We start from the raw sequence: 27,943 nt of genomic DNA, 5'->3' as shown, positions 1-27,943 counted from the left end.
GGACACCAACCTAGTTAGAAAACAAAAGCAAAGATTTGATTAGTTGCTATGAGCAACACAGGGTCGGACTGGGCCGCCGGGACACCGGGAAAAATCCTGGTGGGCCCCGGCTCTAGTGGGCCCGGCGGCCCAGACCCGACCCTTGCCGGCGCTCCCTCTCCCGAACGCTTCTGCCCCAACGTGTCAAATTTATGCGCTTGGGGAGGACGCCGGGTGGGGGCCCTGCAAGAGGGGTTAAGGGGGCCCCTGGGGGGGATTTGAGGACACGCCTGGCTGAGTGCACCTGCAGGGCCCCTGGGACGGGAGCCCCGGTGGGCCCTTCACAGCCCAGTCCGACCCTGGAGCAACATCACCGTTGATGTTGGCGTACACACTATAATAAATATGTCCTATTGAGTAGCACAGTAGACAAACCACCAAGTACTTCTAAGTATTCATGGCTACAATCATTGGCTGTCTTTTCGGGTAACTGCCCAGAGAATTCTATATGCATGTGTTTTGTACAAATGTCCTGCAAAATATTTGAGTTAATACTGTTCTGGGGTCTTGGCAGTAGTGTGAGGAGAAGACTTTGGGCCAATGTCTTGGTGTAGAACCTTCACTTCAGGCAAATCTTGGATGAACCAATGCCAGAATCCTTATCTGATAAACCACGTGCACCCTTTAAAACTAATAAGCTGCCATTCTATCCACATTGCCAAGATGAAAGTGCATCTGTGCTTTTTTGAGTATTTCCTAAGTACCTTTCTACTGAGGCTTTTGCATGTTTCAGTATATGCTCTCCAACCTTCAGGTTGCTAGGAAAATACTTTATAGTTATCTACAGCAAATGTGTCCCCTGCAGTAACATTATATTGCAAACTGTAACAGATCCCTCTATTCATCTCAACAGTAAGGTTCTGTTTGCAAGTAGATAAAGCGGAACATAATGCCACAGGTAACATATGCTAAGGCTTGGGCATCTAGATTCTCCTTTGATATAAGAATAAAATGATCATCATGCTAAAGCACTGAACATATGTTTATGTTGATCTAACACCTTCACATAAAAACCCAACTGGTACTATTTGCCAGTTTTTCTCCCATATATTGACTGTATTCCATTGACATCATCTTGTGGCAAGCGGAAGTTCCTGGTGTTCATATAACGATAGCTTGGGAACATCAACGCACGTGGGTCTCTAGAGTGGTCTAATCCCAGCGAGTGCCCAAATTCATGTGCCGCTACAAGGAACAAATTGAAACCTGCAACAAGAACAGGATTTTTAGGCTTGATATATAGTTAGATAATGATATTGACAATGTGTTGAGTTAAGAGCTAAGAAAGTCTATCAAAGCACACACTATGCTAAAAATGTTGCAATATTCAGATAAGGAAATATAGGGCTTAGTGTGAGGGGAATTTCTTCCCAAAATTATTATTATTAACATTTATTTATAAAGCGCCAACATATTCCGCAGCGCTGTACAATAAGTGGGTTTCATACATTGGATATACAAATACAAAACATATAAAGCAATCAATAACCGATACAAGAGGTGAAGAGGGCCCTGCTCAAAAGAGCTTACAATCTACAAGGAGAAAGGGTTGAGACACAAAACTGAGTTTATTTTTCTTGCCTGCTTATAAGTTTCTATGCTATTTTCTAGTTATAGACTTTGCTATAAAGGAAGTATTTATTATTAAAGAGCCTTCCTTACGTAGCTAATATTCACACAGCCTGAAGCTGAGTCTAGAACTTTCTACAATGTGTCTAAAGGTTCTCCTTAATTGGAGTAAAGAATGACAATTTTGAAGCCCTGCCCTCAACCAGTGTCGGACTGGGATGCCAGGTGTCCACCAGAAAACCTTAGACCACAGGCCAATTCCCAAACTTTTTTTCATCCACTTCTTACTCTGTCTCTATATTTGCCTGTTTTGTTCATCATTACATACTAGAATCTATTCTTCTATATATTTAGTTGCTTTGTTCCCAAAGAAAAACAAGTAATGTCCATGAATTAGGCCAAATAGTTAGAAGCAGAAGGGCCCACTGACACCTGGGCCCGCCAGGAGTTTTCCTGTTATCCCTGTGGGCCAGTCCGACACTGCCCTCAACCCTATACACAACAACTCCATCTAGGTCTCTCTGTGGTGTGTTAGAGTCAGAGGGATGTTTTGTATTGGGGGTGAGCGTATCGTGCTTAAGTAACTGCTGTCTGCCCAACATGCTGCCTCACTCTCTTATAAGGGAGGCCTGGGGGGCTAGTCACATTTTCTCGAAGTTCCCAGACAAGCTTTTTCAAAGAGTTTCAAGTGGACTACCCATTGGAAGGCCCAGAGAAACACAAACTGGGGACCTTTTAATACTGATGGAAAACCTGCCCAAGGACTGAAGCACTACATCTTTTGTTTCATCTACTCTGTACATCTGAACCTGGTCACTTTTAGTCCTCTTATTGCTTCAGCTGTGACAGTGGGACCTGTTGTGCATAATATACCAAGCCAGAGATAGACACAGTCCATATCAGAAAAAATCCCTGCCTCTAATGCTGACGACACTCTCTCCTCTGCTCAGGACTTATCTCCTAATTCATAGTAATGGATGGCATTTTGATGTCATGTGTTACCCCATCAGAGACCCCATCAGAGATGAAATTACACTTTTCATGCTTGTCTAAAGTTCAACACTTCCAGACCTAGCACACTTGATATTCCTAAGAACTAAGTAGAGTTGGCAAATTCTAAGTTCAAAAACATCCTACAGGACCACCATCAGAAACGGGCTGTAGTAAAGTGCAACATTTAGTACTTCCTGATAAATAATGATTGTAAATATAGTTTTTCAGAACCCAAGCAATGATAGGGCCTCCTCCAGCTGTAACTCCTGTGCCCCCATTATAGCTGGCCTGGTATCACACAAACCTGCTTGTACATCACATTAATGGCCTAATAATCTATTTGATACTGTCTTCATATGCAAGAAGAAGCAATACGTATACAATCTATCTCATAGTGTAAAATATCAACACATCAAGCAATAAACAATCACACAAACAAAAATGGCAGATTACCTGCACTAGTACTGGTCCATCTTTCATCTTCATCAAAATGGGCATCACCTCCTATGCCACTACCTGGAGCAAAGGCATGAGCTAGAACTCCATTAGGGCCATCAAATGGGATGAAATCTCCATGCGCTAAACACAATAAAATAAAGATATATTTAAATGGGTTGATTTGTATTAGGGGTTTAGGAGCCCAAGTACAAAACCATTGACCCAAAAAAATGTCTTTATCAAATGTTGAGGCTCTAATTGCACTTGTTTAATACTACCTTATGTGCAGAGGCGCATTGTGATATTTTTCTATTTTTGCTACTTATCAAACAGACTTTTTGGGAACTTGGTAAATTTACAACCCACTAACTTGCAATAACAGAACTAGTAATGGTCAACACTACAAATAGTCATGCAGGTGCTGCCACCTATTTATATTAATGGTCTTGGGGTGGGGGGGCTTGCAGACACGTCTCCCTACCCTGCACTTGCCTATGGCCAGTTGTTTTCAGAATGATATACCGTGCACTCGTAGAATGTAAAACTTACAGCGGGCTCCAAACTGGATCATTATGTCTGCCCGTCTGGAGGAAATTCGTGTGAATTTTAGTGGGGTCACATCACTCCACACTTTAAATGCCAACCGTATTGCTTCATCTACCATTGAGCGAGGAAGGTCAGGAGTGTAATTTACAATTCTATTAAAAAAAAAAAGACAAAAACAATTAACAATACTTGACTAATGTTAACGAGTGCCAATATACTATATAATCATTTCTAAGCGGCTTCACTCATTGAGTGCTTCACTCACCACCCAGAGGCAAGTTCAGCCAGGCAAATCTTATTCAGCAAATCTGCTTGCCTCTGCCTGGGTGAAAAATACAGGCAGAGGAAAGTGGGTGATCCTCTTTGTGTGGTTCAGCCCTAAGTATCTCTATGTGATCAGCAGATTCCCTGGATGAGTTTCAATTGCATTCAACACAATGGAAATTTTAAGAGCAACATTTGTTTTCCATCCTAAGATGGGAAGGGAAACCAAAAGGGCCATAACTGCAACCAGAACCATTTGTAACCATTTGTGTAAGAAACAGAAAAGCCGGGATTTTAGTGATGGCTTTACACCCAGCTATCAATTGCAGCTACATAAACGCAAATAAACTTTGGCATTGAATCAAGTTATTATAAGGAAACTTTTGAATTGTGCAATGGCCCATAATTTTCTTTTAGCAGTGTGCAGAATTAGCACTGACTGTAGAACTAACCTGTATGTCAGCTGGGTTTTTGTCCATCTCTGCCTCCCAGGGAACTGTCTGAACTCTGCAACATCGGGCATTCCGCACCGGGGGGTCTTCATCATTGCCATGGTGTCCGAGTCCAACCTCCCTGTCACCGACATCCCAAAGAACTTTTGCATCTCTTTGATTTTTTCCGCAAAGGTGTTCTTTGATTTTGCTGTCATCAAGTAGTATTTGTCCAAGTAACCCTGATCAGCAAGAAAAGTGGGAAAGTTTAATGTACAAAGAGCAGAAAAATATTATATACAAGACAGTACTTTATTTGCTTTAGTAGCCACAGAATGACACTGCCTGGAATTAGACAACTTGTTATCTACAAAAACCTCCAGATCCTTCTCCATTAAGGATACCCCCAACACACTACCATTCAGTAGATAACTTGCATTTATATTATTTCTACCAAAATGCATAACTTTGCACTTGTCATCATTGAACCTCATTTTACAGTTTGCTGTCCAATTTTGTCAAATCGCTCTGCAAAGCGGCAGCATCCTGCATGGAACTTATAGTTTTGCACAATTTAATGTCATCGGCAAAAAATAGAAACAGTACTGTCTATGCCCTCCTCCAGGTCATTAATAAACAAGTTAAAAAGCAAAGGACCAAGGACTGACCCCTGCGGTACTCCATTAACAACACTGGTCCAATTAGAAAACAATCCATTTACCACCACTCTTTGTACTCTATCCTTCAGCCAGTTCTCTATCCAATTACAAATATTATGTTCTAGGCCAATATTCCTCAAATTTTATCATTAACCTTCTGTGAGGTACTGTATCAAACGCTTTAGCAAAGTCCAAGTAGATGACATCAACTGCCATTCCAGCATCGAGGTTCTTGCTCACCTCCTCATAAAGGCAATTAAAAAAACCATGCTGGCACAAACGCCCAGTATTGTGATTTGTAATGTATTCAAGTACCCTATCCCTTATTACCCCTTGCAAAAGTTTTCCTACTACTGATGTCAGACTAACAGGCCTATAGTTTTCAGGCTGAGAACGGGATCCCTTTTTGAATAACGGCACCACATTAGCAATCTGCCAGTCTCTCGCACCATGCCAGACCTCAATGAATTCTGAAAGATTAAGTGAAGAGGTTTGGCAATCACAGCACTCAGCTCAATTACCTTTACATTTTCAAGTCTCTTTTTAATTTCTTCCTGAGTGACCAATGCATCAGTAGTTGTATTACTAGAACTAGGTCTATTAAAAAGGAAACCTTCATTAGCTGGCTCCTCAATTGTGTAAACAGATAAAGAATTTCTGCTTTTTCCCTGATAAAGAGCACCACGCACAGCACAAATAATGCCTAATATACCCATTACTGTTATGTGTTCCTTCAAAAAGTATGAATAAATACCATTTTATATACTGAAATCCAGCTGCAAAATATTTCTTCTCTTTCTGCATCATTTGAAACCCTGGCAGTGGAGGAGAGACTAAAACATTGATGTTACAAATTGTAACAACTTCTCCACAGCTTACAGACAGCATGCAGGAACTACTTAACCCACAATGCATTGCACTGTCATGTTCCTTTCTTTATTGATATCACGTGTGCAGGGAATTGTGGGATTAGGAGGATGCAGGCTGAAGGCAGGATGAGGACAGTCGATATTTTGGCTTTTTAGAACCAGAGTGGTAGGTTAAGTAGAAGACCAGAGATGCTGACAGAGCAATAACAAGTGTTTGCATGTCAAAATTATTAACAAGGACTATTCATAACCATATATATATGTGTGCTCCTGAGAAATACATCATTCTTACCCGCATTCACCCAAGGCTTTACATTTAGAAAATCTAAAAATTGATGCCTTTATAATTCTCATAAGGGTTTAGTAGAATGCAAACATTTAAATAATCAATATACACTATATATATATATATATATATATATATATATATATATATATATATATATATATACAGATATATGCCCTGCACCAGTAATATGTGTGTGTTTGCTTCAGAAACCCTACTATAGTTTTTATAAATAAGCTGCTGTGTAGCCATGGGGGCAGCTATTAAATCTGGATTTTTAAGTAGAAAAGGCACAGTTTACATAGGAGATAACAGAGCTCTGTACAAAACAATGGTGCTTTACAGAGCTTATCTGTTATCTGATATGAAACCTGTGCCATTTAGGGCTGTTTCTGTTTGAATAGCTGCCCCCATGGCTACTCAACAGCTTCGTTTATATAAACTACCAAAGTGTTCCTGAAACAAACACACAACTTTTGCCAGTGCAAGGCAATAGTGCTTTATATTTCAATTACTTTGATCCATTTTTTGGTTCCCAGTATAATTAGTGAACATACCTCGGCAAACTGACGGTCCGATGGACTGATATTATTGTCAGTGATAGGTGCTGGCATAGCATGGATACAGGACAGGGCCAAGATAGCAAAAACGATTGCCTGTAGCATGGTTGCAAGTCAGGAAGTCAGAGTACCCAGTCTGCACTGCTTTGTACCAAGAGCACCACTATTTATAATGGGCTGAGACTGTTGCAACATCTTTCTCTAACCTTAGCAACCAACCAACTTCTCCTTTACATGCATCCAACTCACTGTTACAGACACCAATCTTTCCCACTGATGAAGTCATTCCATGTGTGGGAAGCTGACTGATGACAGTTAAGGATAAGGAAGCCACTGCCATATTACTAATTACTTACAAAGAAACCTTTTGCGCTGCCAAGGCATGTGATTGTGGGATAGGCAAAAAGCCACAGGTTTGTAGACTGTAAAGGCATTTCACCCTCCCTACGCTGTATCCATTGATTTTCTGGTGAGGTTGCAAAGAAAAGAAATGGAATTTACAAGTAGGTTTAATGTTCTCTTTGGTTGTTAGAGGGTTCTCTCTAGGTGAACTGGTTTTTCTCACATATTCCAAAAGCCATCCTTCTGATGAGATTGACCCTAGTGATATATGCCTGAGGTTGGAAGATTAGATTCTAAGCTTCACTGGTCAAGAGACTCTTTGTTAGCCCTCTATAGATAAGTTATAATAATGACAACAATACTGTCTATGAACATGCCAGATGAACATGCCATTTTCTCTCAGGTAAGGTGGCCATACTTTATAAGATCCGCTCATTCAGTGAGGTCACCAAAGTAGCAGATCTTTCCATCGATATGCCTACCTAAAGTGGGTGACATGGGAGTAAACCAATTAGTAGAGTAACTTGGTCACTTCAGGCCCCCCTGCAAAAAAAAATCTGAGGAGACCTGACGCGAACAGTCCCTCCTCCCTCACCCCCAATCTTGAGCCGCTCACTGCACCTCCAGGCCTGCACTGCTTCGCTATTTTAAAGGTAAAAGAGGGGCCGGAGAGGGGGGCTACGGTACAGCAGACCCCATGGTCTGGCCCCCCCTCGACAGTGGGGTCTTCTGTATAGACTACACCACTGAATCCAAGTACAATGACAGGAATAGGACCAAGGAACCAATGCAGCCCCCAATCCGAAAGGAAAATCAAACCAGCCCTATCAACATCTGGCCAATTTTAGTCGGGTAGGCCTGTGGGGGGTCCCCATACACGGGCAGATAAGCTGCCGAATTGGTCTGAAGACCCAAATCAGCAGCTTTAACCTGCCTATGGCGACTTTTAAGAACATTGAGCTTTACTAGAGAAACCGTTGAGTACCTTATAAGCCAGGTTTTAGAAATGCAGATGCCCGTGGCCACAAAAATGATTTGAGAGAAGAACTCCCCACTGGCTCACAAAACATTGGTCTTGTGAATCTGTATTGGCCACATAAGGATAATATATAGATAATACATACACAATAATATAGTACAAACTCCAAGAGTTTGGAAACTTGCAGATATATGAGAAAATAAAACTAAACACCTGTATTAACTCTGAAGGCCCTGTATAAAACAATATTAAAGAATATGATGCCAATTTTGACCAACATTTTATAAAATTACATCTGCCATTTTCTGATGAAACCTATTATTTCCAGGCCACACATTTTTGTGGGATGAAGGGAGAGAACTACTCATTGAAATACGTGGCATTGCAAATGTATAAAATGAAGGGATTTTGCTCTCATGTATTTTACTGCTGTGGATTCCATTTTAATGTAAAGGTTGGGAAAGCCACAAAGTCCCGGGCCTTGGGTGGCATGTATTTCAGGGCGGTATGCCACCCAGTCACATTTCTAATTTTTTGTTCCAACAAACACCCAGAGCATTGGGACTGAACACGCCTGGGATGCTGTCTGGGGGAAGTGACGGTGGGGCGGACTTGAGGAATGCAGGAGGCGGCTGGCCTGGGAGTGCAAAGTTTTTAAATTCGGTGCTGTTTGCAACAAAATAAAATGCAATTTTATTACATCATTAAATAAATATGATCTGTTGTTCTATTCTACCTAGTTCTTTGCAGTGTTGGAGTGGCCCAGAATGTGGTAAAACCGCTGGTTGTTCACCAAAATATTTGGCCATCTCTGCTTGCATCTCTATGCCCACCATCTTATATCAGAGCAGAGAGAAATAGGCTGACGGGCTCATTTACAGTTGGAAGGGATAGGCGTAAAGTGCATAAAACAGGTGCAAAATGACTTGTTTTTTGCATATAGGTGCAGGGTGCAAAGATACACTGTCCTTAACTCCTGCACTATGGCAGGCAGCAAGGATTGGGCTGCATTGTACTGGCCAGGGAGGCATCATTAATTTGAATTTTTTGCATTTGGGGTATTTTCAAGAGAAAGGCAGAAAAGGGAAAGAGAACTGGAAAATGGGGAAAAGTCAGAAGCATCATGAAAAAACATGGAAGAGAATGAGAAGCAAAAAGATGACTGACAAGAGAACAGAAATATGTAAAGGCCTTCTCTTATACACTGCATTATAAGAAAATAAGTCTGATTTTAAAATCAATAAACAGTACCTTGTACTCAATACAAACTAAGATATAATTAATCCTTATTTGAGGCAAAAAAATCTTACTGGGTTTAATCATATTGAAATTCTTTTTCAGTAGGCTTAAGGTATGGAGATCCAAATTATGGAAAGATCCCTTATCCAAAATTTTGGATAACAGGTCTCATTTCTGTATAGGGAAATTGATAAAAACAAGAATACATTCTACTTTTGCTCCTAACAATATGGGCACTGGAAGGCACCATTTCATTAGAATATATACAGATAATAAAACAAGGCTCACTGTATCTGTGTATATAACCTGAATGTAAACATAATCACAACACATTGTTGATTTTCTATCATCTTAATGTGCTGTATATGTTTCAATAATAATACTATGTTATAAAACAATGACTAAGTCACATGATGTTTCAGACACAATGGTTTGCATTGTTTTGCTGAAACTTGCAATTTATATTTATATCCGCTTCTTTTATCTTTTAACAATTACGTGACAAAGCGGCGGAGGATTGCGAATGTTTCCGGATATAGACCAGACAGTGTTAAAATTAGCAGATTAATCTGGTAGGATTTTGACTAAGCACACATTGCCCAATGCATGGGAAGTTTATTCAAGCCTTTGTTTTATTTGTGGTTTCTGAAGTTTCTGTGTTAATCATTCCAAAAGAAATGTGCCCAAGAGTAAGGCATTCTACATATGATTTATGACACCTTTATAATGAATGTTTCATAGCCCTACCTTTTTCTCATCTGTATTAAATTGAGTTTCTAAACCATACAACTACCTCATAATACTGTATTCACCGCAAGCAGTTTTAAATTGCTAATTAGAGAGCAGTGGTTACAGGTCTGGACTGGGGGTCAAAATAGGCCCTGGCATTTCAAGTACCCAAACAGCCCCCCACTAACCCAATAGTGACTATGGCAATATGGCACTCTATGGCATCTTACAGCAGCCCCTCTGGCATTTGCCCAAATCCAGAGCTTGCCAGTTTGGGTCTGTGTAGTTACTGGCAGAACTAAAAGGTTTTTTGTTATACTGTACCACTATCCTCACTTTCCCCCACCTATGTGTCCATTTATTTTAACACATAATAGTTACATAGTGTTGAAAAAAGACCAGAGTCCATCAAGTTCAACCATTCCAAGTAAACCCAGCACCCACAACCTATACTGACCTATCTATACACCAACCTATCTATACTGACATAATAGATTGGAGGAATATATAAGGAGTCACTTATGAAGACCTTGGACAAAGGGGACTTCTGCCTGAGTATGGCTGGACTCTGACACCTTGATCCAGAGAAAAGGTATAGAGCGCAGCATTGGAAGGCTGCCCTACTTCCTGATGTGCACAGTATCGGATAGGCCCAGTCTCCAAACTATTTTTTCTCCTTTCCTTACCCAACTTCTTTATTCTCCTAGTCTCTTTAATTTACATGCTAGCATCTATTCTTCCATCTATTTCTCCTCCTTCTTCTTCCCATTCAGAAACAGGGAATGACCATGAAACAGGCCAAATAGGCTGCAGCAGGAGGGCCCACTGACACTTGGGCCCACCAGGAGTCTTCCTGGTATCCTGGTGGGCCAGTCCACCACTGGATGTGCAGGTTTGGAGATGAGTTGGGGAGTCTTTGAGGGGACCAACATCACTGGTGATTTTGCCCATAGCAACCAGTCAGATCTTTGCTTTTGTTTTTTAACTCATAGGTGTCTCCCTCTGCCTGCTTCTCATAAACACAGAGCTACCAAACACGGGCAGCACTGCATTCATGGGGGCTTCTGTGGGCTCTAGTTGCACACAGTCTGCATCTAGGAAACCATACTGCTGGCTTCAACACTATTTGGTAGAACTGAATTCTGTACTATATAGTACTTTGGAAAATATACAATAATGCAGCACTTTATCTTGGTAGGGAGAACATAAAGTTGTACTGCATGTTGTGTGAAGGAAAGTACTGCTGCAATTGTATGCTCACAGGTAGAATATGTGATGCAGTACTGGGAGAATATAATGCTGTACACTATGCTGACTGCTTACAGTATTTTGTGATACTTAAAAGGTTCTGACTTGGTACAGCTGAGCAAACAGTCCACCTTGTAATAAATAAAGTGCACTGTTTCATTACAATGAATGGATAAAAGTTAATTTTTTTCCAGCACAGGAATAATACATTAGTTTAGGCTACACACATTATAAACATAAGTATCAACTCGTTTCATTGTTTTTGTCCACTATAAATGAAGAATTTAATCTTTCTACAAAGGATCTTTATTAATATGATTGCTTTATGTGTTTGTGTGTGGGAAGATGGAGATAGATTTGTCACCTGTTCGGTTTTGACCCAATAAGTTCAGTTTTTCTTAGGGCTGTTCAGGTCTCAACTGTCTGTTTGGGTTTCACAAGACTGAATAATTGCATTGTGCAGTGCATTGTGCCTGAGTCTGAGCTTTCAGAAGGAGCCAGCGCTACACAATAGAACTGCTTTCAGCTAACCTATTGCTTCTCCTACTCCCATGTAACTGGAGGAGTCCCAAGCCAGACTTGGATTTCTTACTATTGAGTGCTATTCTGATACCTACTGGGAGCTGCTATCTTGCTCCCTTCCCATTGTTCTGCTGATTGGCTGCTGGGGGGTAAGGGGGGATATCACTCCAACTTGCAGCGCAGCAGTAAAGTGTGACTGAAGTTTATCAGAGCACAGGTCACATGGCTGTGGCACCCTGGGAAATGAAGAATATGGCTAGCCCCATGGGAAATTTCAAAATAAATTATAAAAAAAAATCTGCATTTTTGAAAAACAGATTACAATGCAGGATTCTGCTGGAGAAGCTCTATAACCTGATGGGTTTTGAAAAAAACATATTATTGTTTTCTGTACAATTATTATTTACTGTAATAATTCTTGGCAACATCAACAAAGTCATTCTAGAGAATGTACCACAACAACAGCAAACAATGTAACACCCCCAGTCGTATATAGTAATGTAAATATAACCAGGAGATGGATATTCTATGCAAACATGACCTTACAAGGAAAGAAATTGTCGAACCGAAACTAATAAATAAGAAATATTTTGCTTTAAGTTAAAATCATAGTTTTGTGTTTTGAAAATTTCCAACTCTTCTTTGATGTTGATGTCAAAACCCGATTGCCCCATGAATGCGAAGTGATTGTAACCATCTTCTCAGAACGTTTTTAGCATCCAATCCAGGAACTGGATTTCACAATATTAACCACGTCCTCTTTTTCAGTGTCATATTTATAAGCCTTTGGACCGGAGAAGAAGTAAATAAATCCTGTGAAGAATAAAACAGCATTAACAGATTTAGTCAATGCCCTGAGGTTGAGTCCAAGAACAGAACATGCTGCTTATACATACAGGAATGGGACCTGTTATGCAGAATGCTCGGGACCTGGGGTTTTCCGGATAAGGGATCTTTCTTTATTTGGATCTCCATAACTTAAGTCTGCTAAATATTATTTAAATACTGAATAAACCCAATAGGCTTGTTTTGCCTCCAATAAGGATTAATTATATCTTAGTTGGGATCAATTACAGGTACTGTTTTATTATTACAGAGAAAAGGGAATCATTTAACCATTAAATAAACCCAATAGGACTGTTCTGCCCCCAATAAGGGGTAATTATATCTTAGTTGGGATTAAGTACAGGTACTGTTTTATTATTACAGAGAAAAGGGAATCATTTAACCATTAAATAAACCCAATAGGGCTGTTCTGCCCCCAATAAGGGGTAATTATATCTTAGTTGGGATTAAGTACAGGTACTGTTTTATTATTACAGAGAAAAGGGAATCATTTAACCATTAAATAAACCCAATAGGGCTGTTCTGCCCCCAATAAGGGGTAATTATATCTTAGTTGGGATCAAGTACAGGTACTGTTTTATTATTACAGAGAAAAGGGAATCATTTAACCATTAAATAAACCCAATAGGACTGTTCTGCCCCCAATAAGGGGTAATTATATCTTAGTTGGGATCAAGTACAGGTACTGTTTTATTAGAGAGAAAGGGGAATCATTTAACCATGAAATAAACCCAATAGGGCTGTTCTGCCCCAATAAGGGGTAATTATATCTTAGTTGGGATCAAGTACAGGTACTGTTTTATTATTACAGAGAAAAGGGAATCATTTAACCATTAAATAAACCCAATAGGGCTGTTCTGCCCCCAATAAGGGGTAATTATATCTTAGTTGGGATTAGGTACAGGTACTGTTTTATTATTACAGAGAAAAGAGAATCATTTAACCATTAAATAAACCCAATAGGGCTGTTCTGCCCCCAATAAGGATTAATTATATCTTAGTTGGGATCAAGTACAGGTACTGTTTTATTATTACAGAGAAAAGGGAATCATTTAATCATTAAATAAACCCAATAGGGCTGTTCTGCCCCCAATAAGGGGTAATTATATCTTAGTTGGGATCAAGTACAGGTACTGTTTTATTATTACAGAGAAAAGGGAATCATTTAATCATTAAATAAACCCAATAGGGCTGTTCTGCCCCCAATAAGGGGTAATTATATCTTAGTTGGGATCAAGTACAGGTACTGTTTTATTATAACAGAGAAAAGGGAATGATTTTTAAAAATTAGAATGATTTGCTTATAATGGAGTCTATGGGAGATGGCCTTTCAGTAATTTGGAACTTTCTGGATAAGTGGTTTCTGGATAAGGGATCCCATACCTGTACAAAGTTTGAACAGTGTTTCTGGTACTTCCACTCAGGTCAGAGGTACTTATGTTTCTCTCATAAGAGATAAAAGATACTAGTATAAGGGTATTGTGAGTTGACTCTTACCATCAGTAGATTGTTGGGTTTCTTACCATTAACTTCAACTGCTGCATCAATATTTCCTTCCACACCAGTAAATTCGTCATCAATGCTCTTTGGGTAATCATCCTCCATTTCCCTCTTTGTTTCATCGTAGCTACAGGAGGAATAACGTGTTACGATGGTTTGGTGAAATAGTAGTGAAATCTCACTTCAAACAGAAATGACAGGGGATCTGCTACCAAATCCCAGCAAGAGACTTTTATAAATATCCCACAATTGCCTTAAGCTTGCATGGTGCATAAAATCAAAATTCACCTATTTCACAAAACTTCATTGTGTTGACAATGGACCTACTCAGCTAAAATGCTACATTTTAGAGAGTTACCTAACATTTTGACAGTCAGATCTATTTAGTTTTATTTAATACTACTGTACTGCAGTTGCTTCACCCTCAGGGAATATGGAAGTATTTCTCTTCTTGTATAGGCCTGTTGTTTTACATTATTCAGGCTACTGTCAGGCCTTTAGAAGGAAAACATTGATTAGCGTCACAGATGTATTGCCCCATCTTACGCCATCCTCAGCAGAACCCATGCTTAGTTTTCATTATTTCTAGTCTGATCCTGCAACCACCACCCATTGTATATGAATTAATTACTATGATTACCCTAAAAGGATCAATATAAATGTGCCTAATAAAAATAATAAGTGAGTGCACAATTATTTTCTCTTTTTTACAGTGGCAGTGAATGGACGGTTACCAGGGGTGGCAATAGCAAGCATCTGATGACTTTAAGAGTTAAATTTGTCTCTTCTTGACCCACTGCGATGCCAAAGAGTTAAGCACGGAGTGGGTGGGAAGGCAGTTTTGGGACTGTTGCTTCAGTAGCCCCGGGAACTGCCCTGCTTTTTACTCCTATTCTCCTGTGAAGGTATTTTTGGCCCAACCTGCAGGTTTAGCCTTGCCTAAGCTGCCATTGTCCCAGGCTGGCTAGTGACAAGCTACCTTATCATGTCCTATAGGATAGCTGTGTTATAATCCCATGATATGAACGCAGTGCAATCGCTCAACAGGGCCATGAACTTACTCATTTTGAAATTGGCAATTTGTAAATAAGTAAATGTAAGACTGCACAGAAAGGACAACTTCACTTTCTAATTGTCTTTAGAGACATTACAAACTGAAAAAGTAGAGCTCTGACAGTGATTTCAGCAAGGTGAGTAAAACTGTGCTATTTCTGCTCTATAGCCTAAAAACATTGACAAAACTCCATTGGGATTCACTGTCTTAGATAAAAAGCCAGGAAGGAAACAAGTGGAATAAGAAAATTGACCCAAGGTTCAAGTTACAATAATAGTAAATATATAACAAGCTTAAAAGGAAGACTAAAGTTCATATAAAGGTCTTAATTAATGTGCCCATTATTTAACAAAGGTGCCCAGTTTACCTATTTCTATTACTTACACCTTTTGTGTAGCCGTGCCACTTCAAGGAATTTAAACCCCCATAGTTGAGTAACACTTATTGCCATTACAACATAGATTGTTTTGCAGAATCTTCCCTTCTGCTTGTTGCATTGAGAAAAACAAAAACACACAGTAACCATGATAAACATCTATATAAGAAGCCTAGCACACTTTGTCCAACTTCATCTGAAAGATTTATAGGATTTCTTGTACCTCTTGTGAAATGGTACGGCCTCACATTCCTCATTTAACTGTAATACGGTCATAACCGATTTATCTATTTGGTGATACTTTTTTTTTTTTTATTGACTTAGGGGCCTTTCCCATAACTTCCCATACCTTCCAAAGTCCTGTTTCCATTACTCATCTCCCATACAAAAGCAAACTGTACATACAAATGAATTTTGAATCTCTGCCAAAAAAAGCTCAGAACAATAAGGTGTTTAAAAAACTGTGAGCAGCATTAATATATCACGAGGACAGAGGCATTATTAGGTGGTATGCACAAAAGAAATATGTCATTGAGAAAAACACATACATGACTTGACTAAAATGTGGGAAATAAATCACTACAAGTTACATTCTCTTGTGACCCTTAGAGGTAGAATGGAATCAACGGGGATATAATGGGTTGAACTTAGATAGCCATTAGTCATGTGTGGTCTGCCCACTCCAGGCTAAAAAGTGGCCTTATTCTCATCTTCACTATCTTTTCCTCTTCTTTACAAGAAGCCCTTTAATAAGCCTCATGCCATTTATTTTCTTTCTCCCCCTTCCATTTTTATCTGTGGAAAAGTGAATAGAAACTTCATATCCATTTTCCCCTTGGGGTTGCAGATTGCTAGTAACAGCAGTGGGTGATTAGTTAGATGTAGCGAACTGTTCGCCGGCGAACTAATTCGCACGAAAATCGGGTGTTCGCAAGTTCGCAAACTTTTAGCGAAGTTCGCAATTTTGGGTTCGCCTTAGCTGGAGCCAAATTTTGACCTCTCACCCCAGAGCCAGCAGATACATGGCAGCCAATCAGGCAGCTCTCCCTCCTGGACCACCCCCAGACCACTCCCTTCCATATATAAACCGAAGCCCAGCAGCCATTTTACATTCTGTCTGTGTGTGCTTGATGAGTTAGTATAGGGAGAGAGCTGTGCAGGGGTTTGAGGGACAGTTTAGGTAGCTTTGCTGACTAGTAATATACTTTCTACTGCTCTGTATGTAGCTGCTGGGGACAGCTGTCCTGCTGATCTCATCTGCTGTAACCCAATAGTCCTTGTAAGGACTGCTTTTATTTTCTGATTACTGTTACTCTAGTCTTCTTTTCATTGTGTACTGCAGCTCCGTCTGTGTGTGTTGGAGACAGGTGTGCTGCTCATAGTAGTGCACTAAGCACCAACCACACATTCACATCATTTTTTTTTATTTGTGTTTTTTTACTTTGCTACTGTAATTTATAGAGCCCAGTGCTATTAGTCTAGATGTGTTGGGGACTGGTGTGCTGCTCCTAGTAGTTCACCCCCAGCACCAACCAGAGATCACTTTTTTTTTATTATTAATTTTTTTTTTTTTTTTTAATTTAACTTACTGTTCTTTAACGTATCCAGTGCTGTTTGCTGTTGTTCATAGTAGTGCACCAAACACGTTACACATAGTAGTGACATTGCATTGCAATAAAATCACCTGAGTGATGTTTTTCCACCAGCAATAATATATTCCGTATCCACTACTGCGGCGTTTTGTCTTTGCGTGTGAACCGGCTGTAACCTTTACACGACTTGATTGGCATGTAGACGCCGGACGTTTTAAAGCAGTTTATTACACAAGTTTAGAAATGTAGTGTGATTTCTGCCCTTTACAGCACAAAACGCAACGCTGTGTCAACAACGTATTTTTCAGAGAAATTTTTGCCCTTGATCCCCCTCCTGCATGCCACTGTCCAGGTCGTGGCACCCTTTAAACAACTTTAAAAATCAGTTTTCTGGCCAGAAATGGCTTTTCTAGGTTTTAAAGTTCGCCTTCCCATTGAAGTCTATGGGGTTCGCAAAGTTCGCAAAAATTCGCACTTTTTGGCTGAAGTTCGCAAACGGTTCGTGAACTTTTTTTGTGAGGTTCGCTACATCTCTATTAGTTAGTAGTTGTTGGTGCTGATGCTGGTGGACAGGAACAAAAAGGTAGGAGAATAGCACATTGACTCAATGAGGTGACAGCTTAACAAATCTGCTGCTGCCTACTTAGTCATTAGGCATGCATCTCTCCATTGGAACCAGTTCAAATGCGCAGGACTTTACAAGTAGGTGCCTTTTTGTCCCAATAATTACTGCCCCATGTATACTGTCCCATGCAACTCCTGCTCTAGAACTATAGATGGGGACAGATAGACCTAATATGTAACCAAACACACATTTGGAGATAATCAAAGAACTACTATTGCCTTATCATTATCATTACATTGACTGTATATGAACAAATATTGCCATTAGTTTCAGCCAAATCAACCAACATTTTCAAACCTTTCCAGCCAAGCTGCAGCTGAGTATTGAAATGTTGTTGCTAATTCCCTGTGCCTGGTATTTGTTCTCAGTTTAGATGACATGTCTCTGCATTTAATTAGTATTTACATCAATGTGTGCCACATTGGCTTAAAGGCAAGGGCAGACGGGCAGCGATTTCCCTGATATAAACTTCAAGGGCTATGTAATGCTTGGCATGGTGCCTAGTGTGTGTTAAGCAGCTCTTAACAAAGGGACACATAATCAACCAGGAAACTATAGATCCAAAAAGCTTAACCTTAACAGGGTTATTCAGGGATCACATTCTGGAGATGTATGTGAGTCAGCATGATAGTAACATGAGAGATGCTGTTCATCAAATAATGTTGGAAAAGGGCAGCATATCGACCTGCTGTGTTTGGTGCGTGCTTGGCTTTTTATATGTATAAATCTCAGCTAATGCCACCAATAATGTTCCAAAATCTAGAGGAAAGTCTTCCCAGAATAGTAGAGGCTGTTGGAGGGATGGACTAACTTGATATTATTATCTTGATTTTGGATTCATACGTCAGACAGGCAGGTGTCTGGATACTTATAGTTTATGCTAAGATAAACTAAACATACTCTTAAAAGTCTACACCTGCCTTATTTATTTATTTTTATAGAAAATCTCAATATGCAGAAATCACCCTTTTTACCCATTTAAATAAATACCTGTAATAATCATCACCAACAAAAAACAGAGTTTTCCTGGAGTTCTTTAGGTGGACAGCAGCATCTATTTTCTGTACGTGCCTTGGAAAACCAAAGTCATAAATGGTCCTGGGGTGTCCTTGCATTTGTAATCCTCTAGTTGCCCAGTAATGAGGTCCTATTAAACCAACAATATATATAAAAAAAATTAACAAGCATATTCTTTAGGATAGCTGGATCTCTCAGAATTGCTTATTTACTTACTGATCTACTCATGGTTTTGTTAGTACATTCCAAAAACATACACTGGTGCTGAGACATGTTAGGGGTCATTTATGAACATACCTGCAAGTGTGGGTGCTCCAAAAACAACACATTGCATTTTTGGGTTCCCAACTGATAAATATACCAATTTAATTGAAACTTTTGCATGGTTTAAGAAATGCCTATCTTGCTCCCCCCTGTGCCCTGATAGCTGTTTGTAATGATTTTCTGCCAGCTGTAGGAGGGCCGTGCTGCAAAAGATAAAACTACTATTGCTTGGCCTTATAGTTAGTGAGACTAGTAAATAGAAGCTTCACTAAGAAGCAAAGACAGCAAAGTGGAGCACTGAGCAAAATAATAATCAAAAATCCTAATTAAGCAGCAAAGTCGACAGCTCTCAGAAGACAATTATTAACAATGAATTAAATCATAGTCATTTGCATCTGAAATTGCACTTTGCACTTGCATCTGTAAAACCCCTCTTGTCTTTATACTATAGGCTTTCTCTGTGTATTGGTTTTTCTCATTTATAGGCTCTGTTACTTTGTTCTGTGTCCTTAGCAACCTTTAAAGATCATTGCATAAATCTCAGACATTGAGTCATATCCTCTATAATATGCGTGCAGCACTCGCCAGTTCTCTTTTCTGTAATTTTTTATCAATACTTGTGGTTTCCTTTTGTGTGAAGATGATCAGCACCTCCGGCCCCACAACAAAACAAGCTTTCCCACACATGGGAGTTAGTAATACTGCACGTGTTCATTACTTACATAAAACAATTTTTGTCAAAAGATGCTACGTAAGAATAGAAATAAACCATGAATGAGAGATACCAAGAACAAAAAGGGGGACAATTAAATATACAGGTATAGAATCTATTATGCAGAAAGCTTGGGACCTGGGGTTTTCCGGGTAAGGGGTCTTTCCAAAATTTGGTTCGCTATACCTTAAAAATCTTTTAAACATGAAATAAACCCAATGGGGTTGTTTTGCAGCCAATATGAATTCATGCAACTTAGTTACTATCAAGTACAGGTACTGTTTTATTATTACGGAGAAAAGGGAATCATTTAACCATTAAATAAACCCAATAGGATTGTTCTGCCCCCAATAAGGGGTAATTATATCTTAGTTGGGATCAAGTACAGGTACTGTTTTATTATTACAGAGAAAAGGGAATCATTTAACCATGAAATAAACCCAATAGGGTTGTTCTGCCCCCAATAAGGGGTAATTATATCTTAGTTGGGATCAAGTACAGGTACTGTTTTATTATTACAGAGAAAAAGAATCATTTAACCATGAAATAAACCCAATAGGACTGTTCTGCCCCCAATAAGGGGTAATTATATCTTAGTTGGGATCAAGTTTTTCAGTGCACTTTGCTTTTATACTAATGTTGGAGGCATGTAATGTAGGAGGGTACTACATGTATAAAGAGGCATTATTATAGCTTCTCAGAAATAGACCACTACAAAATGCCTGGATCCAGTGTATTCCTAAAAATGGGGAAAACCTTGCATCTATTTTTACTTTAGCCTCATTATTCCTGCTGCACTGCAGATGCTATTTTTCCATGTACAATAGCCTTTGTAAATCTTTACCTTTAAAAAAATATGCTGTCCCTTGTTCTGCGACTTCATAGGCAGCATCAACGTTCGACATCAACTGTGGGAATGAACTTGCGATTGGGCTTGGCCCGATGTTGGTAAGTGGGGCCTGTCTCCTCCAAAAAGACCTTGTTAGGTGGAAAGCAATATAGACAAACATGGGTTTTGTAGGTCTAGATTTTTCAGATCTCAATATCAAATGTAGGGGACTGATAAATTAGTTTTCAGGCATCTTCCTAAAGGATATAGACAGCTAAGATCGCAGGGGGTTAACTAAATATCCTGCAACAACAACCCTTTTATTTGTCTTCAAAGGCTGATAAAAAATAAATACTATTATACAAAAAAACAGGCAAAGGAACATTAGGCTTACCTCTCCTTGAAGAACAAAAGTTCATTTCCAAGGACTGTAACAGCATCAAAAGATAGATTTGGGTCACACTGATCTGGTTTATTGGCTGGTTGTTGAGGTGCCATGGGCTTTTCTTTCCCTATTCCCTTAGTTCCTAAGAGAAAGAATATGGAAAATATTCCAAAAAGACAATGTACAGCTACAAGGAAAGGAGAATACATGTACTATATACAAACATACACGATGGAACTAAATCAGTCAATAATTCAGTTAATAATGACTTCATAGCAGACAAAAAGGTGGTCTGGGCAGCATTACAGAAGATTTTCTTTCTAGGAGTTCTCAAATAAAAAACAAAAAAAGCATTGGTGCTGGAATAAATGAAGTTCATAAAGGCATATTTCATAAAAGCTATTTCACCTTTGCAGTGGTCTATTTCTTTTGTGATACAGGCTGAGGAAAGTCATAAAAAATATTTTTTCCTACATATTTTTTAATTCATTAGACTGCAAAATTGCTTTAAATTATGTCCCCTTTAAATCAGCTGTAAATTATAAGTTGAAATTTATTGTTATTTTCTGGAAGTATGTAGTAGTGATAAGTCTAAAATAACTGGACAAGCTGGGAAATCGTAAGGCTCAGTTGCTTTAGACTTCATTTCTAGATATTCCTAGATCATTCCTAGATACCGATGAATTGGTTAAATGAAAAGCTTGCTTCTGAAAGCTTTCTTAGCAAGAAGCCATACATGGATGTGCCCTATTGGCCAAGGAGATGTAGCATGATTTAAGCGGGGCTTAGTCAGTCATACATGGCCATACATACTGCTTTCCTTAACAAGAAATAATCTTTTGGTTTCTCATGTGATACCATAAAATTATGCCTATCCTGTACTGAGCACAACTATCAGGAACCTGTGGTTATAACAGAGCTATACATATCCTTCCTCATAATAATGTATTGCAACATAATTCTAATTCAATTCAAGGACAGTAACTTTGTCACATTCTAGCAAATATATTATGTTTACTGTACCATACAAAGCTTGAATCCCTTTCACATCATCTGTTGGCAGCTGGAATCCAATGGGATGCTGGTATCTATATGTTGGGTACATCAAAGCTGAGGGATCACTTGAATGCCCCAGGCCTAATGCGTGGCCAAATTCATGAGCAGCTACAGTGAAAAGGTTAAACCCTGAAAATAGAATTGAATGCCAACAGAAAGTTCACGTACAAATAAAACATCACTGCTCATAATGAACAACATGATAAAAGTCTGTACATGCCATTCTTTCCTGTTGTCCACCTCTCCGCATTGTCAAAGTGAGTATCGCCCCCTAAGCCTTCGCCTGGAGCAAACGCGTGAGCCAGAGTCCCTCGGGGTCCATCAAAGGGATAAGAATCTCCATGATCTAAAAATGAAATATGTCAACTTTGTGCATAACTTTCCAAGCTGATTTTTTTACTTGAACACAACTATATTTAATATTTCTAAACAAAAGGATGATCTTATAATATAGCATCTTATCTCCTAGCAAATCTATAGAATACAGGCAGTGCTGGAATTGGGGAGGGATGCGCAGGGATGCCAGAGTTTTTAAGCCTGGAACTTTTTTATTGTAATACTGAAACTTTTTTTTAATTTGCTCCACCCCACTTCCCCAAAAGAGCTTATAAAAGGAGAGAAAAGACTGCTGGGAGAGAAGTAGAGATGGAGAAGTGTTACACAGATGAAGAAGGTGAAGGCATCAGAGAGGATTATAGGAAACAGGAGAGAAGAAGGAAATAAGAAACAAAAAGAGAAAATGAAGGTAGAGAAAGGTAGTAGACTGAGGAATGATGAGAGGCTGTGCTGTGTTATGACACACAATACACAGGCAAGGTGCTATGTTGAAGCTGAATTGGCAGCGAAGAAATGCCATATGCACAATTTTCATTTTGGGGTCCCTACATGCAACATACTTAGGCAGATCTAACTGCACAGAGGGCATTAAATTGGTCATTAGAAGGAAATAGCTAAATTAATTTGCTTAAAAGTGCGTTCAGCCAGTGTTGGTGGGTGAGCCTTATTATAACAGTGGGTGAGGCTTATAATTGTAGGAGTGGATTATTTTTAGAATGCCACACTATGCACAGCACACATAATATCCCCCCCACTGTTATTATGCCAGTTCAAGCACTGCATACAGGGTAACCTAAACTCACAGTTCTGTTTTAAATGTCTTGGTACAACTGACTACTATAACAGTGTGGGCCGTCGGCCATTATCGCTATAATAAAGAACGCAATTGATTGGATTATTTGAGACCCTGTTTGTAAAATCCTCCATAAATCTGAAGGCTTGGTGGTGGGTATAGCTCTTTACTAGCTCTCTGCAGGCGTGCCCCAGCATGGAACGCTTCACAGCCATACGATAATAACTTTCTGTTTATTCTACCTCCAGATTCAAATGAAATCATGATGTCAGCTTCTCCTTGAGTTGTTTTGATGAAATTCAGAGGGGCAGCATCACTCCATGCTTTTAACCCCAGGTCCACAGCTCTGTCAACATCTTGTGTGCTAAGGCTAGAGGTGTACTTTGTAATCCTGAAAAGGAGCAAATGGAAATATCAGGAATGTTTTCATGCAGATATCTACTGAGCCTTAGTGACTGAACAATTGTTTAGATATTAACCATATGGATAAATTGTAATACAGGCGAGTGTATAGCTATAGAGCTACACTTATATAGCAAATAAACAGCAGGCAACTGTTTGAACAAATGACAGTATTTGCTTATCTCAAGGACTTTGCTGCTGCTATCCCTTAAGATGTGCATCTGAAAGGGCTCTGGCACACGGGGACATTAGTCGCCCGCGACAAATCTCCCTGTTCGCGGGCGACTAATCTCCCTGAGTTGCCATCCCACCGGCGAAAATGTAAGTTGCCGGTGGGATGGCACATGCAGCGGCGCAATTTCAGCAAATCGCCGAAAATGCCTCGTGAGGCAACTTCGGCGATTTGCCGAAATCTTCTGCGCAGCGTGTGCCATCCCACCGGCAACTTACATTTTCGCTGGTGGGATGGCAATTCGGGGAGATTAATCGCCCACGAACAGGGAGATTTGTCGCGGGCGACTAATGTCCCCGTGTGCCAGAGCCCTAAGGGATAGCAGCAGCAAAGTCCTTGAGATAAGCAAATACTCTGGGTTAAAATAGAGGTTCTGTTCCTCTCTTTCTGGATGTAGAAAGGAGATGGTATCTATGAACAACTGTGCCATGTTAGCATAGGTCAAAACCAGAAAATACAGAGTAGGTAATACCTTTTATTGGCTAATTTATCTTATTAATTATTATCTAATTATTAATATTAATCTGAGCTTCCAGGACTACTGAGGTCCCTGCTTCAGGCATAATATCAATGCCCAAACTCAGTATACCATGCCTGAAGCACAGACCTAAGCTTGCATTTTATAATCTGCTCATTTAGCTAATGAAAGGTATCAGCTACTCTGTATTTTCAGCAATTGTACCTGCTGATCTGAGCTATGGGTTAGTAGAGACCTGATCAAACTTTTACATTATCCCTTATTACAAGATCCATAAGTCATCAAGACACAATCAACCACTAAACCCTAAAGCAGGGATCCCCCAAACTTTTTTATTTGGAGTCATACTCAGATGTGAAAAGTGTTGGTGAACTTCACAAGCATGAAAACATTCTTTGGTGATGCCAAATAAAGCTATTTGGTAGCCCCTTGTGGACTCCCGGTCTGCAGGAAGCTCTGCTTGGCAGTACACATGGTCTTTATGCCACCAAGCCAGAAATTTAAAAATGGGCACCTAGTTTGAGGTCACTGGGAGCAACATCAAAGGGGTTGGTGAGCAACGTGTTACCCAGGAGTCACTGGTTGGAAGTCACTGGCCTAAATGCTAAGGATGCAAAACAATCAGCATTATAGATCTGTATCAGACCTCATTAAGAGGCCCCTGCAACAAATAACATGGGGTCATAAGTACCCCGGGAAACACCATGGTTCTGTAGCACCAGATAAAATATGATATTACAACTACCTGTAAGTCAAAGAACTTCTTTGCCACTTAGGCTCTCCTGGAAAAACATGATAATTAGCCAGATCTGGCATCCCACAGCGTGGCTTCTGCATGACTGCGAGCGTAGAATGATCCAACTTTCCAGTCACTTGAAGGCCAAAAAACTTTTGCATTTTTCTAATCTTTCTTGACATAGAGACATCATCAGCTACCATCTCAGCCACTCGCATTGTTCCTCTGTCACTGTAATACTTGTCAAGATATTCCTATAATATAGAGAATGGTTAGTATAGTATTGCTAGGGCCTGGCTTACCGACCTTGTGTTTTCTCACAAAGTGAACCCAACCCTTTTTTGAAAGTACCTGTTACATCTACCAGTACAATAGCTTCAATGTGATAATAGTGGGTCCTTTTCTATTACCTTAGGCACTGAGAGCACCGAGGGGCTCATGTATAGAGCACTTCTGCCCACGCCACCTCAGAGCATAAAGTTGCATATGTCTGCTGCTCCTCCCTGCTGCTGAACATCTAAATGATATACAGGTACGGGACCCATAATCCAGAATGCTCGGGACCCGGGGTTTTCTGGATAAAGGATCTTTCTGTAATTTGGATCTCCATACCTTAAGTCTACTAAAAGATTATTTAAACATTAAATAAACCCAATAGGGCTGTTCTGCCCCCAATAAGGGGTAATCATATCTTAGTTGGGATCAAGTACAAGGTACTGTTTTATTATTACAGAGAAAAAGGAATCATTTTTAAAAATGAGAAGTATTTGCTCATAATGGAGTCTATGGGAGATGGCCTTCCCGTAATTTGGAACTTTCTAGATAACATGTTTCCAGATAACGGATCCCATACCTGTACAAGTTATGGGAAATGTAGTGGCCAGAAGGGATTCTGTGCCATCCACCTCCTCCCTCATACATACAGCTCTAACAGCAGATACATGCATTGTATACTAGTCTCAACTCATGATTCCAATCTCATATGAACAAAGGCCCAGATGTGTGTGGGGATTTCCCATGTATTTCTCAAAAACAGATTGTTAGGGGGAAATCTAACTAAATCCAAATAAAAGAAGAAGCCATGTTTTTTTTCTGAATGGACCAAGGAAATCCAGGATTCAGCATTGCAACTTAACAACTGGTTTCAACTTTCCCATCATTTTAAATAATTCTGTGTTTTGCAAGAACTATATTTAGTTAATGAAAGGGGCTTTTGGATTCCTACTATAAGTAACATATGGACCCAGAGGTGAAGAATGCCTTGCATAAACCATGCCTGCAATTTACTGTATGTTTGTAAATATGTACTTGTGTGTAGTGATATAGATAGATGATAGAAAGCCAGATAGATAGATGGATAGATATTTCCCAGCACTATTTGATAGTCAGAAATCATATATCAGCAAATTTATACCTTCAGAACAGTGATTTCTTCCTTTATTCTTATGTACCTTCAACTCTCTTATTCAAAATATTAAGCAAATGTTCTGAACTGAATTAAAAAATAAAACAAGGAGATACTGGTTACTAAATACCCTTTTTATGATTCTATATCATTTTTTATTTTGCTGGTGCTATATTTGTAAATATGTTAAAAACTCTAAAGAAAAATATTTGCAAAACAGGTCTCCTAAAGGGGTTGTTCGACTTTTGTGTATTATAGAATGGCCTGTTCTAAACAACATTTTCATTGGGCTTCAATTTTATTTTTTATAGCTTTAAAATTACTTGCCTCCTTATGCTGCCTCTTTCGATTTTTTTAATTGGGGGTCACTGACCCTGGCAGCAATATAACTACTGCTCTGTGTACTACTTGTAATAGTATTGTTATTGTTACTTATTTTATAACTTATCTTTCTATTCAGACACTCCCCTGTTCATCTTCAAGTCTCTCAATGAAAGTATTGCCTGGTTGCTAGGGTAGATTGGATCCTAGCAACCAGAAAACTGCTGAATTTTCAAACTGGAGTGCTGCTGAACAAATAACTAAATAAAAAAAACATACTTAATGAAGACCAATTGCAAATTGTCTTAGAACAGCACTGTCTGCATCATGCTAAATGTTAATTTAAAGGTGAATGCCCCCCATGAATACAATGTACTGTTTGTCACACTTTCTATTTATCATTAAAAGGTTGTTTACTTGACTCACCCCTCAAATTGTCACACAGAATTGGGCAATATTAAAGCTCTTCTTTTGTCACCATAGGGGGTTATGATACCAGCGCTACATGATAGATTTCAGGAGAGGGATTAGCCCAGAGCATTGCAAGGGGCAGTTGGTTCCATTAATATTATACTAATGATTGATGCAGTACAAACCTTCTGATGTAATGACTGTCTGTAAGAACCTATTGAATGACTCTTTTGTTCTACAGTCACGTAGCCAGTGTTGAAATTCTCTGCGCAAACAAATGAAACGGTATTTTTCTTACCAGCACTAAAGTCTAAGCAGTTTGTTAAGTTTTCAATAATATTTGCTTACAAATTAATAGTACAATAACCACATACAGAAGAGTCAGACCTTTGCCGTATAAATATCCTTCCAGTGTATGGGCTGAGATAGTGTAAAACGCAGCGGAGCGGCTAAAGATAATTTCCCACAAAAAAGGAAAAAATCAAGAATCCAAAAAATGTCCGGTGCCCTCATTTCCAAAAGGGAAAAATGGATAAACTCGAATCCTGCAAATGATATTCAATATGGGGCTAAAATACACACAGGCTGATTATATATACTCCAGACATATCTCTCTTTACAAAAGGAAGATGATTCATGTCTACAAATGTAATTACAGAGCAGGGAATAAACTAAAACTATCATTTTGACAGTGAAATGATAAGGTGTTCTTAGGGGATATACATTTCTTAGGGGATATATATATTTCTATAAAAATATACTGCATAAAACAGCCGAAATGTAACACCTAGGGGCTGATTTACTAATCCACGAATGGTCCGAAGGAGTCCGAATGCGTTTTTTTCGTAATGATCGGTATT

At 39.3% G+C, this 27,943-nt stretch overlaps 2 protein-coding genes across 2 annotated transcripts; both read right to left on the bottom strand.

The window, feature by feature from the left end:
• Window positions 1–303: 303 nt before the first annotated feature.
• LOC116408897 (collagenase 3-like) lies at window positions 304–6,804 on the bottom strand. Its single transcript, XM_031897316.1, has 5 exons — window positions 6,652–6,804; window positions 4,302–4,522; window positions 3,589–3,737; window positions 3,055–3,180; window positions 304–1,245 (listed from the first exon to the last, which is right to left on the bottom strand). The coding sequence occupies exons 1-5, from the start codon at window positions 6,757–6,759 to the stop codon at window positions 1,064–1,066; spliced, it is 786 nt and encodes a 261-aa protein (XP_031753176.1). The 5' UTR covers window positions 6,760–6,804; the 3' UTR covers window positions 304–1,063.
• A 5,299-nt stretch (window positions 6,805–12,103) lies between these two features.
• Window positions 12,104–27,617, bottom strand: mmp20 (matrix metallopeptidase 20). Its single transcript, XM_012958325.2, has 10 exons — window positions 27,471–27,617; window positions 24,956–25,200; window positions 23,341–23,489; window positions 22,190–22,315; window positions 21,937–22,098; window positions 20,923–21,055; window positions 20,544–20,677; window positions 18,697–18,853; window positions 14,083–14,186; window positions 12,104–12,526 (listed from the first exon to the last, which is right to left on the bottom strand). The coding sequence occupies exons 1-10, from the start codon at window positions 27,594–27,596 to the stop codon at window positions 12,426–12,428; spliced, it is 1,437 nt and encodes a 478-aa protein (XP_012813779.1). The 5' UTR covers window positions 27,597–27,617; the 3' UTR covers window positions 12,104–12,425.
• Between the last annotated feature and the right edge of the window lie 326 nt (window positions 27,618–27,943).

Source organism: Xenopus tropicalis, chromosome 2, assembly GCF_000004195.4.
Source record: "Xenopus tropicalis strain Nigerian chromosome 2, UCB_Xtro_10.0, whole genome shotgun sequence".
Lineage (NCBI taxonomy): Eukaryota > Metazoa > Chordata > Amphibia > Anura > Pipidae > Xenopus > Xenopus tropicalis.
Note: the sequence above shows the minus strand (reverse complement) of the source record. Positions and strands in the feature narration are given on the sequence as shown.